At 41.0% G+C, this 15889-nt stretch overlaps 1 protein-coding gene across 1 annotated transcript in view; it reads right to left on the reverse strand.

Moving 5' to 3' along the window:
• Window positions 1-15889, reverse strand: part of VPS13D (vacuolar protein sorting 13 homolog D) — a 100545-nt gene that overhangs the window by 20723 nt on the left and 63933 nt on the right. Inside the window, exons 66-67 of the mRNA XM_038159798.1 lie at window positions 4692-4824; window positions 2285-2480 (exon numbers count right to left, since the gene is read on the reverse strand). Of these exons, the coding sequence (XP_038015726.1) occupies window positions 2285-2480; window positions 4692-4824 (329 nt within the window). The remainder of the gene's footprint in view (window positions 1-2284; window positions 2481-4691; window positions 4825-15889) is intronic.

Here is a 15889-nt window from a genome sequence, read left to right on the forward strand (position 1 = left end):
ACGTATCCTGCTATTTAAATGCAACTTGCAATTAAATGGCTGCGTCAGCTTTGCAGCAGCACCAGGAACGTGCACAGGGTAAGGTCAACCAGCTCTTGTCACACTCATGAACTCAATCCTCAGGCATTCAAAACTACACTGGAGCTCAGCTCCTGCCATGCGTTTCCAGGCCCATCCATCAGGGCAGGCTGCTCTTGTGTGCTGAGCTCGGAGGAGCCTCCATGGCCCAGCAGGCTCCGAGCAGAGCCAGCAGCCCGCGCCTGGAACGCCGCTCTCCCGCCATTCCAAACCACACATACTTGAGCGGTGACAAACGCCGCGGGGGACAGCGGGACACGGCAGCCCAGGAAACAGACAAAGACAAACCCTCTGTCCTGTGGGGCTTTTTAAACCCCCAAAAGAACAATTTGGCTCCTTCATTAGACGAGCACATAAACCCCACGCACCAAACAAGACATGAATGCAAGGGTGCTTACAGATGGAGGTGGCATTTTGGTCCCATCTCCCCCCACACCCCTTACACTGTCTACATATTCTCAAGTACATTTGTTCAGCTAAAAAAAGTTTTGATCAGACTTTTGTGGACCGGAGAACTGTAGTAACTGAGTAACCTGAGAAAGGTTGGGGCTTTTTCCCCATTTTTCTTTTCTTTCATCTTGTAAAAGGTTGTTGGGTCAGAAGCTTAACAGACTGTGTGCAGACACTAAAACCATTTCACAATACTCATCTGTGACAACAGGATTTCAAAATCTAGGGGAAGCAAAAACATGGTTCAGCTCATCTGTCTTAACCTCTTAACTGACAGTTACCAAGGCAAAGAGAAGTATTTCCCAAAGGGAACACAAGCCCAAGATCAGGCTGGCTGGAGATCTTCTTGCCCTCTCTCCCCCAGCTGCTGTCCAGTTTGCAACTGCTGCAAACACCTACTGTGTACAGGCTGCATCACACAGAAATATGTCAAAACATGAATTTTAAGAATATATGTTTCTTGAAACAAATTACAATAGACACACAGCTCAACCAGAAATCCAGCTAACAGCATAGACAGGTGTGCTTCTCCCCACCTTTACATGAATCAGTCAACCTGCACAGTCACAAAATTAAGACATGCACAAGCGAAACACTGAATTTTCCCAGGGATGCACTTTGATTTCTCATTTAATTTTGTGCATGCAAATACACTAACTAAATTTCAATCCTTGACCTCTTAGTTTTACAAAGCAGGGTAAGTCCCAAATATGTAAGACACACATGTACAAACTTCCATTTTCAGAACAAAGCCCACCTAGGGTAATTCTTCAGGCTTCCTGCACCTCACTCACACTTCATCAGACTTATTGTTTACTGAAACCCTGATGTAGACCCTTCAGAATTCCAAGAGTGGCATAATAAAACACAGGAAATGGAAAAGCCAAATGGGAAGACAAAACAAGCAGAAAACCCAACATTTTTCAGTCATTTTTCTCCAAGCTTTCTGACAATGACACCTACTTAGGGCTTTCTTTCACTTCAGCACACAGGTCTCATGTACATGCAAGAGGACTTCTTGGTACAGTAATAAAAAGCAAACTCTTGGCCACAAAGAGCAGAAAGACTCTTCTCTCAGAGAAGCCCTTTCAGAAATTGGTCCTTTCCCTCAGCCACACTCGCAGTCAGTGCTAATGGTACTTATTTATTCTAAGCAAAACCATCATTACTTTGCTGAGCCCACATTAAAACAGTAACTGACCACAGGAAGAAGCCAAAGCATCTGTCCTGATGTGCTGACACCTCACAGCCACAGGAGTACGGGCACATGCACATAAGGGCACACAGCCACCCCCTTTCATAACTGAGAACTTTGCACTGAATAAAAATTAAAACACAGTGGCACTATATTGATGACAGAACTCTTCGAACCTTTCAGTAACTGTTTTTCTACAGTAAAATGGAAGCTGGAAGTAGAGCAGGGAGAACATCATTTCAACACTGTAAGGATTCAGTGGTAGAAGTTTAATTTTACTACATACAGCCTTTCTAAAATTTTGCTTCATCTAATGGTGCAGGTTAACAATTCCTACTTTATGTTGCAGCTTTTCCAGGCAAATTCCACTCTTGTTAAATTATCAACAAATGCCATCTATTAAACAAAAAGCAAATGGAATGCAATGGGCTGAGAAGAGCTCATGTTAACTTTGCTTATTGGTGCTTTGCCTGAGGAAAGATAACCAGTTCAGAAGTTGCAGCAGGCATTAATACAGAGTTTTAGAGCGTTATTGATTAGAAATACCAGCTGGTGGCTGACCTGGGGCTGCTCAGGGTCGTGGTGTCCCTCAGTGCCTGCGCGGTTTCCGACGCGAAGTCCAGCGCTCCCGCCACGGGTTTGGTGACAGTGCCCACCAGCCCCTTGCCCAGGCCAGATATGAAACCACTGACCCCTCCTTCCGTTTTCACACCTTCCACCGTCGATGTTATGACACTCGTCAATCCTCCAACGATACCTGGCAAAGACAAGGGCAGCAGAGAAGTCCAAAATTACTGGCTCTAGCACTTACAGAACCTCATCCACCTGATGCTCTCTGCTATTGTATTCGGGGGGGGCCCTGATGAAGGCAGGAATGATGAATCTGACTCCATGCTCTCAGAAGGCTAATTTATTATTTTATGATACTATATTATATTAAAGACTACTATACTAACTATACTAAAGAATACAGAAAGGATACTTACTGAATGCTAAAAAGATAATAATGAAAACTCGTGACTCTTTCCACAGTCCCGACACAGCTTGGCCCCAATTGGCCAAAGAGTGAAAACAACTCACATGAAACCAATGAAACAATCACCTGTGTGTAAACAATCTCCAAACACATTCCAAAGCAGCAAAACACAGGAGAAGCAAATGAGATAAGAATTGTTTTCCTTTTTCTCTGAGGCTTCTCAGCTTCCCAGAGGAAAAATCCTGGGCAAAGGGATTTTTCAGAAAATGTCAATGTGACACTCTGCCTACACGGTTTATTGTGTATACAATTTAATACACAAACTTTCCAACTCAATTACATTAACCAATAACTTTATCCTTTGTATATGTAGTATACATATGCATATGTACAGACCATATTATCCCACAGAAAAATATTTAATTAGTCATTAAATATGTGCATTTAAAAGTGTTTCTATACTGGTTCATTTCCAGCTGCACTTACACCAAGAGTCCTCATCTATTGCTCAGTTCAAGTGGTTACTTAGGATGTGATAAAATTCCATCACCACAAAAGCTGGTACAATTTGAGACAGAAAACAGTGTGCATTTCTCCACTGGATGAAGTTAATTAATTTAAACTGGCACTTTAAATGTCTTTAAAGTCAGTTTAAGTGACTTTAACTGTGATGCTGCTGACAGACATTTTTGTGCACATTTCCCTTCCAGAGAGCTTCAATGCTCTGAGAAATCAAGCACTACTGAGGGTTCAAAAGACTTGGAACAGTTCACATTATCTGAGAACACACTTTGGAGATTTCACATCTCCATGATTAAAATATCAGTTCCTAGTGCCCTGGCTCAAGCACTCACCTGCCCAGCTTCCAGCAGCCCAGGGCTCCTCTGAGGTCTGTAAGTCAAGTACAGACCAGGCAGATCTAAACTGCCAAACTCAGGAAGCACAAAGTATTTAAATCTCTCCTCTTGAGTAACTATAGTTTATGATTAAATCCTGTCTGTTGAAATGTGGTAATTAGCAGTTCCTTTATTTTTTAAAAAACTGAATGGGAAGCATTTAAAAATGCCACAGACTTAGAAGAGTCACACTAATTACTGGATAATACAACACAGGGAAGTGCTTTTATAATGGACTTTTCAGCAGAGATTCATATAATCTGGATTTCCTGTGTTTCCACCAATTTATGGCAGACTGTTCAGCACGTTAGTGTGAGAGGAACCTTTCATGATTCATTTCACACCTACACAGTGTCTCTGTGCGACCAAAGCAAGAGGACTTTTCTCAGCATAGAAAAGATCCTCTTTTAGTCAAAGCCAAATCAGCTTTGCACAGGCTGCAGCAGTTACATTTAACATTTAAATAACTGAGCCAAGATGATGCAAAATATAAATATTTGATTTAAACTTGGCTTGTATTGATTTAACCTTCTTCAACAGATAAATCATGAACTAAATCGATGTGAAGTTCTGGCCAAATTAAAACTAGTCCACTACCCTTTACACAAATAAATGTCTCTAGTTCTTAGTACACTGAAAAAACCCACAAAATAACCCAACTGGTGAAATGTAACTTTAAACTGATGTACTGATTCCAAGGAAACTCAGGTTTCTGGAACTAAAAGCAAATATAAGAAAGCTATAACCCAGCCATACTAATTTTTTTTAATGTCTGGCCTCAGGAAAACTGTTTCTGTGGGTATTTCATGCCTTTACAAAGAAATTGATGTTTTGGATGAACTTTCTTTGTAATTTTCATTTTAATCAGCAAAAAAAGCTTTTGCTTGCAGTTACATGTGAAAAATGCTGATTATTAAATATAGTTTCTGTTGAAGACCAAACAGTGCCCCCACCCTGACCTGCCAGCACTGAAATTCAAGCACAAAGCCTCTGATAGCTCCACTGCCCAGGTTTCTAGCAGTCACACCCACTGTTCTTTGCAATCTGATCATCCCTTTCAAGAGAGAAATGAGTTAAAATTACAGCTAAGGGTTACCATGTGCAAGTCCATGGATTCCAGCTACAAGGTGCTCTCCACTGGTTGCAGCATGATATCGGATGTACTCCCGCTCTGTCTGGTGTCTGTTATCCATCATCTTCCCCAAACCATCCGACAAAGTCCCAGCAAACTGCAAGAGAAGACCCTTTCTGTTACTGGAAGAACAGCAGCTGCTTCTCCTAAGTAGATTCACTGCAGAAAATTCCTAGATCCTACTTGTGAAATGCACAATTATACAACTCATCTTGATGCGTAACAGAATCTGTCCAGTCCTTTTGCCACGGAGAAAGCTCAGAATTTTATCAACAGGTGCAACTGGAATCCTGAGGTGACAAGGAGGTGCCACAACTACTGTGGCCAAGCCAAAAAATACCAAGTCTGTGAAAGATGGACACCTCCTGTACCACTATCAACTGTAGTTGGACACCTCCTGTACCACTATCAACTACTATCAGCATTTGTTAAAAAATAATAATTGTTTCAAGAAATTAACAAACTTCACCCTTTCCACCCCTGTGGAAGGAAAGATCATTTAAAGCTTTGTCGTGCCTTCGAGTGGGACTGGGGATTGGAGCAGGTGCCACAGGAATGTCACTCAGGGTGCTGAGGTCCCCGGTGTCCTGCATGTCAACAGCTCTTCCAGGATAAGGACACTCCTGTGTAGAGGACCAGCCTATGTCTCATGGACCATCTCCTCTGCACCCACAGCAGCTACAGTAAAACCCCTCTGTGGCTCAGGTGTGCCCCAGAGGACAACTGAGACCTGGTGTGAAACCCTGATACACTGAATATTAAAAAAGAACCAGACAAACAGTTCACTTATGGGCCCAGTGCCACAATGACACTCCACTCCTTTTTCTGCTGTTTCTTCTAAGGCTGTGTTTCTTTTTCAGTAATGACACAATGTCCTGGTCTGAAACACTCCTTTTCAGCTTAAAGACAAACCAGTCCAGTGGCTCCAATTATCTAAACAAATAGATTTTAACAACAGGGATGAAAATGAAATCCCATGACCTTTCTTGTGACTTCATCATATGGAGACTAAACAGTGATCATGGACTGAGTTACTTCTGACCTTGCTATGAACTTAATGCAGATGTTATTTAAAAAAAAAAAAAAATTAGCCTAGAACTACAAACTGACCTGAAGCTATCTATGAACCCTGTTTAAGGTTGGGGTTTTTTCTGGAAAAATACTTTGCTTATGTGGATTAGAGCAGTTGCTATAAAGATTGAAAGGCTCAACAGGTCTTCAAAATTCAAACCTCATTACAGAACCAAGACCTGAAAATGCTTTTTCAAGAACATGTTTTGGAAGGTACAGTAGTGCATGACTGGACAATCAGGCAGAAGGAATAAACCAACTTATTGATGAGAATTGGTAATCTCTCTTTACAGCTTTCCCCCCACCTGCACCCACACTTTCCAGCTCCAATATCCCATGTGAATGGGGTATGCCTGTGAATACAATCCAGTCTTTCCTCAAATATCCCTTCCTTCATTACACAAAATCTGACACCTCATTGTCAATAGTAATCCTGTTTACATGTAGACAGAATTTTAATGTAATGGTGTATTTTTCTTAGTAAGGAGCAAAAAGAAAAAAAAATCCCACGCACATAGTTTAAAAGTCAAACTCCATTAGCTGCAAACCCAAAGTTAAACAGGGACATTTTTGTTTGTGTTATTTAGAAAATAGCATTAAATTATGGCTGTAAGCAAAACAATTTAAGGATTTTAACGCACAAAACATACCATGAAATGTTTCTATTTTGCCCTATTCTATTCTGTGCAGGTGACAAAATCTTAGCACACGTTAGCAGCAAAACACGAACTTCATGTTGAATTACTTTTTGAGTTGGCTCCTTCTCCCCCCTGCCCTGGGACTGTTTGTTTCCTGGCCTCATCTAATACAGACTGCAGCCAAGCCTTTGTCAGCATGTGCACCATTTGCAAACCAAGGGCTTTCCTCAGCACGGTGAGTGGGTCCCTCCTGAGTCATTTCCAGCTGGGACCAGCCCCTTCCTGCTCTGCAGGGCAGAGTTTGCCAATCTCTGAAATGGCAGGGAGGATGAAACAAGGGGATGTTCCACAGGCACTTGGAAGGGCTGCCAGGCAATGGGGCAACTCACCCTTTCTGTGAGGTTTAGACTCGTGTTTGAATAAAGGCTCAGACTGTGGTGTCAGAGTTACCCTGACTGCTGATCTGAATCACACCTACATCCTTCCTTATCACCCACTACAGGTAAAACCACCTGAGTGAAATACCTGCTGGGGATCACAACTCGACACTTCTTTCTAACTTCTCTGTGCACCTCAGAAATTCTTACCCTGAAATGGTTTTTGAAATCTGTTGCAGTTAACAGGATTATATCTACCTATGCAATAAGGAAATTAAAGATTTCTAACATTAAAAACCCACAACTAACGAAACACCTGCACAACACCTCCTGCCCAGTCTATCTAGGTTATAATCACTGTACTGAGAACAAGTTCCTCAGCCGTTACCTCATGATCAGAAACCTAAGCAAGCATTAGAAATTTAAGGAGTTTAAGTCCAGCTTAAACTCTGAAGGGAGATTTGAACAAGCTGAAGCACAAAAACACACTTACCTTTGCCCCCTACAGATGCCTCCTTTGGGGAGTGCAATATCAGCTGCTGAGGTTGAGGTTTTAAAACTTGTGAAAGAGCAGAGATGGTGCCTCATTGAGCTGTTAACACAGTCACACAGTAAATAGGCTCCAGATAAACAAAGGTGACACCAAAAGTGTGACCCACCCTTGTCTTCCTCAGCTTTTGTTAATAAGGTGTGACCTGGTAACTTCAAAGCCTACTCAAGACCAAATGCAAACATAACTAAACACAACAGTCTGTGGAACAAACATGAAACTAATCAAGGGACTTGTAAAAACCAGCTCCCTCTACCCTAATTTTCATGAGTTCTTTGTCTATTTGCTGATATAAAAAAATAATAAAAATTAGTCACTTGGTAATTTATCTCTGCATTCTTCCCATTTCAGACATCTTTTGCCTTGAAACAGAACTGCAACATAATACATTAGTTTAGCTAAGGGAAGTTACCTGCTTCCAGACCAAAAGGCTCCTGATGTTTCTGGATGAAGCCACTCTGTACAAGGCACACACAGAATTGGGTATTTAACTTGTCAACTCGGCCTCTCCAAACAGAGGGGAACAGGAGCCTTCCAGACTACTCATTAAAAGCTCTGTCATTTCATGTACTTAAAAATATTTCAACTTATCATCAGTATGTATTGTTTAATGCTTTGCCTTATCCATTTTACCTGGACAGGAGAGCCCCTCCTAAAAGCCCCAGGCAGCTGAGCATTTGTCCGCCTTCATTCACAAGATAACCCTCTGCCTCCTCTCACCCTTTTTGTCCCCAGAGCAGATGGTTCTTCCTGCACTTTCCTTCTACAGAGGGACACTGATCTCTTCTTCCAGATCCACACTCTAAAGACACTTGAATCCCTGGTTTTTGTCCCACACCATGAAGCTACTGACTGGTAACATACAGCAAGCAGAAAACAACCCCCACTGCACTTCAGCCAAGCTGCTGTAACATAAACTCATCCTCCCGAGGAGGGTGAAATCTGACATTTTCCTCCAAATCCCAGGACATTATGCTACTGTGCACACACACTATCTTTGGGTGAGCATGCTAACCACTCTCACCCTCCACAATCATTGAAGATGTTATTGCACTTCTGCAAGCCTGGGGCATGCTGGGCTCTGCCTCCTCCTCTGCAGACTCAAGTAAATCCATGATTCATCATTTCTTGTTTTACACTTACACAGTGTCAACAATCAATACTAACTATTCACCAAGATCTGCAAAGGCAGATGAAATACTATCTGTACAAGAAACTGATTTATTCATGTTTGGGGTTATTTGGTCTTTTGTTTTTTTTTTAAAGGCACAAAAATTAAGGAAGTTTTACCACAAAAACCTTTTACCACTGACTACATATCCCTTGCTGTTTCAAGCAATAGAAGAAAAACAAAACCACCCATATACAGTGTTTGTGAACCAAAGCTGGTGCCAAACAATTAAGGCTTATGGGGCACAAAAAGAATTCAAAGCAAATGAAAACTCAGCTTTGGACTGCTTGTTCCCTCTAAGCAGATGCATGAAGCACACAGCATGGAAATAAGTTTTAAGTAATCTTTTAAAGTCTTTTTAAGCTCTTGGCACTGCCTGGTTCTCTAAGGACATCCCAAAAGGATAAATACACAATTATGACCTGAGTCCAAACATTCCATTGTAATTCTAGCATCAGAGAATGGTACATCTACAAATATTATTGACTGAGCAAAGCAGAACATTCCAAGATGGAATGTTAAGGGAGAAAGTGATGAAATTAAATACAGGTCACTTAAAATTTCTGTGCAAACCTCACAATGAACTGTGTTTAAATCAGAAACCAAAGGGTTTATTTGGTTCTGATCTGTGCTTTGCAGAACTCATTTAGAAAGGAGTTAAATTCTTCATGGTCACTTGCATTGTAGCAACATCATTAAAAATCACCTTTATTCCTACAACTCTACAACCTGTTAAAGGTATTTTAAGGAAGTCAATTTTTATGCTGATGTCTGTTTTTATGCTGACATCTGATAAATTACAACAGTTACAAATCAAGCATTTGCCTACGGAGGCAAAAATCCTCATAATGTACATGTTCCAGGCTAAGGAGACATATATATATATATATATATATATATATATATATGCTGTTAGGATTTGTGGTTAAAAAAGGTCATCCTCTAATCTTGCTGCTATTCTTTGGAAAGTGCAAAAATCAAAAACCCCTGCCAGATTCTCGGATATACACAAGGACTGGGTGCAGTGGGACAGATAAAGTCGTCCAGTAAATTCTGCAGCCTAAATTTCTCTGCTTTTACTGCAATGTCTCAGGATTGATATGTAATATATTTCTGGACTCACCATAAAAATTACTTTCAGAGTATCTTCTTTGCTCATCAGTACACACATTGTCATGGAGTGGAAGCAGCATATACTTAATTTTACAAATTGGCCATCAGTAGGCACAGAAAACACAGCTTCCTCCCTTCCTATCACTGTGGTCAATGGTGTGGGACTAAAAAGTAAAATACCTTTATTTGAAAATACAACAGGTGTTTGTTTGTCAGGTTTCAGATGAAGCTGTTCCCCAAAGTACTTTTGCCATGTCTTTGGTCAGTCTCTTAAGAATGACTTGGGGCATTTTAGCAGGGAAGGTTGTGAATTCAGTTATGCTGAAGACTTTTACACTAGTTATGCTCTAGACTTTTACACTTTCCTTCACACATCAAGACAGACCAAGTCAACTCTTCAACCCAGTCCTAAGCAGAAAGGACAGTTCAGGCTGAGCCTCCAAGGCATTTATAACCCAGCCAAGCTGTGCAGAGAGAAACGAGTCCTGGCACTCTGAACAGCACCAACACACTCTTAATTTAGAAAATACTAAATCAGCAAAAAGCGATAATCAGCTTCTCATTTTCAGAGCAACATAAACTTTGACCCTCTCCAAATTACTGACAACCACGAGGAGCCGACGGCTTTTCCTACTGAACAAACACGTTCCTTGAGATTCCCTGCAGCACTCCCCACCCCTATTTATGTCATACGCCCAAAGTAAAGGAGCTTTAATTAGCTCACATCCCATCGTTAACCGAGCTTCCTAATGCATGCTGACAAGGGCTGCTGGCGGCCGGGGAAGCCCTGGCGGGCCGTGCGGAGCCCGATGAGCCGGCTGTCCCGGGGGAGCCCCGCCGCTCGCAGCCCGCCGTGCCCCGGCAGCGGGGGCGCGTCCCCCGGCACCTCCCGGGAAGCCGCACCAGCAGGTGCCCGCTGGCAATAGTTTAGTGTTACAGGGCTGAATGAGTGATCCCTGCAGGAACCGCCGGCTGTTTTCACAGACACAGAAGGCAGTCAAAAGTCCACAGCATGAACTTGGAATGACCCCAATTGCGGAGTCACTGGCGGGTTCATCTGGAGGACAACTGTGCTTTATTAAACAACTAATACTCTTAACAGATAATTCCCCTCCCCCCGGCCTTAACTCTTACCAAACCTGAAGGTCTTCATGTTTGTTTATTTTTTGGGAATGGAATTATTTGCCCTCCTTCACCCCCCCTCCTTAAACCCCTCAATATACTGAAAATCAGAGAAAAAGCCTCAAGAGATCCAGTACCTTGAGTAAATAGGTAACAACAAAGAGAGACCACATTAGGTTTGGTTTTAACATCATCTTTACCAGCTCTCTTGATTTTCATTTCCAAAAGCATTTCCATCTGCACTAACTGCAGCACTTAGGCTCTTACCAGACAATTTCTTTTTCTGCCGTGACCACCTGTGACCACACTTGGGATCTGAAAGAACCTCCTGTTTAAAAACTAACAGGCTTTCCATGTTCTACTAGATATTTTGAAGGAAAGCCCATGCAAGCACGTTAACTGGACCTGCCATCATATGTGTGTGTATAAATAGTGAACAGCTCTGAGCTGTTTGGATCTCCTGGTACAGCTTGGCCTTCTCCCCTGGACATAGAAACACTATTTCCACTCCTCATGGATACACAGCTAAGGAGCTGTGTTAGATAAACATAACAATTTTAAGTCTGTACCATTTAATATTCTACTCAACTCTACAACTTTAAATACACAGTAGGGAAGTGCAGTCAGCCATTTATAAAGACTGAAATGATGAATTTCAAACCCACACCCCATTTTTTCTCCTTCAGATGCTAATGGTGATATATGGGATAGATGTGCCTGTCTGCCTGACATGTAACCACTCAAAAACTGCCGGGTAAAACTAAATTTAATTTCATCTATGATAAATGCTTATTTCCATGTCACAGTTTATGACTTGGCAACTCCTTCCAATCCTCATTTTAAATTCTCCTCAGCTCACTGAATTCTCCAATGAGTCAGCAAAACAGGAACAGTGCATTTTATTTTACAGGAAAATCAGTTAGTAAACCCCTCTGAAATGAAGCTCTAGAGCTGGTGTAAAAGCTAAAGCTGTCTAATCTCTCTTTTTTCCAGTTGTCCAATGGTCACCTGTACATTCCTCTATCCAGCTATGCATCTCCATGTATGCAGTTGCTGCATTGTTACAGGACTCTCACGGTCAATTGAGCAATTTCTCCTGGGTAAGGCTCATCCAAAGCTGCCACCAATGTGTAGTTTGCTTTTGAATGGGGTACATTTAGGACATTAAGTCCACGTTAAACCAGTTCTTCCCACAGAATATATCACCATTTCTGTTCAATCTACCTATACCCCTTTCTCCACATAAAAATGCACTGGAGTAAAGTGTGTTCACTTTGTGCAAAGAAGCTTTGTAAAAGAAAGGCTGAATTTAAACCAAATTGAGAAGAAAACTTTTAACCTAGATGCTGGCCACACACGTTTTATCCCATGGTACAAATGAAAACCAGGAAGAAATACTTCAAACTTCTCAAAGATGATCCTTTATCCCAAAACCTCTTTCAAAGATACTAGTTACAGATACCAGATGTTCTGCACATTAAAACTGACACTTTCCACAGCTTTTGATTGCCACTAATTGGTCATAAAACTTGCTGTCTTTTCAAACTGGCAGGAAATGGGGAAATGGCCTCATCTGTAATATCCCTCATGTACTCAGCATTTCTGCCTGGGAATTTCAATTGCTTTCCACCTCATAATCTACACATTTTGATACGGATTCTTACTGCTCATGTGAACCTGCAAATCTGTGGACGAAATGCAAGTTAAATGGAAGATGATCTGGACAGGCTGCAGGAGTCTCTCTGGTACACTGGGAAAGATAAAGATTACACAGAAGAAAACACAGAAAAGCTACATTTGACCCAAACTGTCTAAATCACGGCTGGAATAGAAAAAAATTATAGTAAATCCCACTATTTCAATACCTCAACTACCCTTTGTAAGGGATGACTGCCAGCTTTCCTGAAGGAAAAGACCAATTCTAATCTGTAAGGCTGCCCAGGAAGAGGACATGTATTCTGGCCTTCCTCACCTTTATCCAGTGAGACTGACACTAACCCACACACATTCTGCTCTTAGGAGTTAAGGAAAAGAGCAAGGAATCAAACAAACATCATGAAAATATAGAGCAGTAGGAACTCAGCAAACTCAGAACTCGAACACCACCATGACCTTTCTACAGCACCACTTGATGATTCTGTTCAAGACTCTTCTGAGGAAAACACCACCATGTATTTTTTTCTCAGGCTTCATGTACAAAGGCTTCTGTTAGAAGTTCCCTGACACCAAGATATGATTTTATTTTCAGCTATTTCCTTGGCATTTTGATGTTGCTAGAGCTTAACTGCAGTTAGTCCCAAGATGGGAGAATGATAGTTGTTCTTGCTTCTGAATGTTATCAAAGAAGAGTGATTGGTTAAGTGAACTAAGAAACTTTAACAAGAGAGAGCCATCAGCTTTGATTGTTTTAGAAACCTTTCTGTCTGTTTTTGGCTAAAGCCTGCTCAAAATGCACCTTCCTTATGTGCTCTGGTACAGCCACTTCTCATGGTATTTACGGCCAACTTTGTTAAAGTTAACATTCACACAAGTCAAACACTTGTTCAAGATTTGTTTTTAAATAATCCCTTTATTACTTCCTCTTTATTTTCCATTCAGTTATCTTTATCTTCCCGTCACTGCCAACCACTTCAGATTCTGCTTTGATTTATCTTACAAGGAGGGTAAAAACTTCCATTTCCCTTTGTGTTGCTTTCATGCTCCTGTTCTACAAATGCCTCCAGGCCAAACACTCACCTGCAGCATCCTTACTAGTCTTAAAGTTTTCTTATCTGGTTCTAACACCTCACTTCTTTTCCTACCTCTGTTAAGCACCTAAGCACCTCTGCCATCAGTCTGTGAACTCAGTAGATGGAATGAAAGTCCAGGGCAGAAAGGTTCATCAGCCATAAAAGAAAATAGACACCCAAATGCAATTTGCTGCAACTCTGCTCTACGGAAGTTTTGGCATCTCAGGTGCCTGCTTCTGGAAGGAAACTTGTCTCCCAGAACCCTGCATGCTTCCCAAAAACCTAACAGGGAAATGCAGCTCTGACTGCTGGCTTACCTTTCCTTAAAAAGCCTAATTAAAATGGAAACTTCAAAGTTCAATATGAAAATTAAGCTCTTTCCTGAAGTTCATTAAATTCTTTTTCTCAAGAGGAAGGGAGGTACACACCAATTATTTCCATCCTATATCCTACGACCTGACAGAGTCATAACAGCTACACCACTATTTACCCATCATTCCTAAAAGATAAGAGAATTTATGGTAGAGGTAGAAAGAAATCAGACACATTAAATACAGTCCTGACAAGCTGTGAACCTTTTCAATCCTTTACCACCAGGAATTTCACTATGTCAGCACAACACCTATTTGCCAGTAATAGATACAACCACATTTACTTTCCCATTTGGAGAACACAAGCTACAGAACAGTTTTGTTCAGCTGCTAATTCAGTGTTCAATATTCATTTCTAATTGAAACACATCTGAAACAGGGGAAATTTAGGATTTAGTTCTATCATGCCTAACGGGGGAAATAAAAAAAAGTGTGGATGCCAAGAATGTGAGACATTTCTACGCATATGGCAACTATAGAAGGCTCCATTCAGAGGGAATGTAATTCCCTCTGGTGTCTATATTTAGGATCAAAGAACTTTTTAAAATACAGAACTTGGAATCTCCAAGGGATAAAAACTACAAAACTGTCTGTAGTGAACTTTATTTAACCTAAGCTTTTGTGCCAATTTAAATACACTGCTGCTCTCCACTTGAAAGAAGGCATTACCCACTGCATGCTCTGAAATGCATGGAAAAGCCATTACAGGGATAATCAGCACAACTATAAAATAGAAAAGCAATAAAATGACAAAACCAGACACAACTCCAATAGCTTACTTCTCGATTCAGTTGAGCAGTGTTACTTTAAAAGCCATGATTATAGTATCACTCTTTGTTTATCTATCTACTCACACCTTAAGAGCTAACTCATCTTAAAATCTAGGATAGATTTTTATTTTAGACACTTCATAAGTTAGGAAGTCAAACAACCAGAATGGAGATTTTTCCCAGCCCTCAGTGCCTGTGCAGGACACAGGCTCCTCTAGTTTTGGCTGCTTTAGTTACCAGATCCACAGAATTAGCTGCAAAGACAAGAGCCCGCTATGGCACAGCTGAATCAGGTGAAAATTTATGCAGTGAAAATGTACTCTAAAATACCTTCCTGGAGCACCAACAGCAAGATGAAAGTGACCTATTGTTTCGGTTTTGTTTCTCTTGACTAACTCAAATTGTTTTTTCTCTCCACCTAATTTTCTTTATCAATACTTCACATATCCTAGACACGCTCATAAGGCACAAAGAAGGTAGAACAGAAAGTAAAAGGCAAATTTCTGTCTTGTACCATGAACATAACATATCCCAAACTGAACTTGAAATGCCAATTTTTTTATCCTATGGACATTCCTGACTTAGTTTTCGAGCAGATTTAAGTGCCTGAAAGCAGTGCAACACATAAGGAAGAATTCAACCTATTTGAGCCTTTTTTACCATTGTCTTCTATGCAACAGAATTAAGATTCAACCTTTGGAAAGAGGATTAATCAAGGAGCTCCACAATGTACTACTAAGCCTTCTTAAATTACGGATTTCTCTCCTTGTTCCAAAAGGACAAATACATAAACCATATAAAAAGCTTTGGAAAGGGAACTGTGTGAGACTTGCATCACAGAGACATTTCTGATATTTCAAGGAGAAAGAAAAAAATACCTGTGAAGACAAATAAATAGTACATGGGGTGATTTTCAAAGGTATAAATGGGAAGCAGGCACTCAGCTCCTGTTGAATTTTGAAAGGAGTTCAGCATCCAACTGCCCTTCTGCCTTTGAAAATCTTCCTTCACAAACCCCTTGGTTACAAATGACTCCAAAGTTCAAAGAATGACCTTGCCCTTGTGGGAAACAGAGGAAGGCTCGTGCCTTTTAAAGGAAGATTTATGAGACTGTTGCTGCAGATGTGACTGCAATGAGGAAACACCACTTGATAGAAAGGAAACTCTAAAGAAACACACTCGATTGGGTGGAGTGGATGGGTCACCAGAGACTACACCATGAGGACAAAGCATGGACAGAAGTACTCATT

The sequence above is a fragment of the Motacilla alba genome, chromosome 21 (assembly GCF_015832195.1).
Source record: "Motacilla alba alba isolate MOTALB_02 chromosome 21, Motacilla_alba_V1.0_pri, whole genome shotgun sequence".
NCBI classification, from domain to species: Eukaryota; Metazoa; Chordata; class Aves; order Passeriformes; family Motacillidae; genus Motacilla; species Motacilla alba.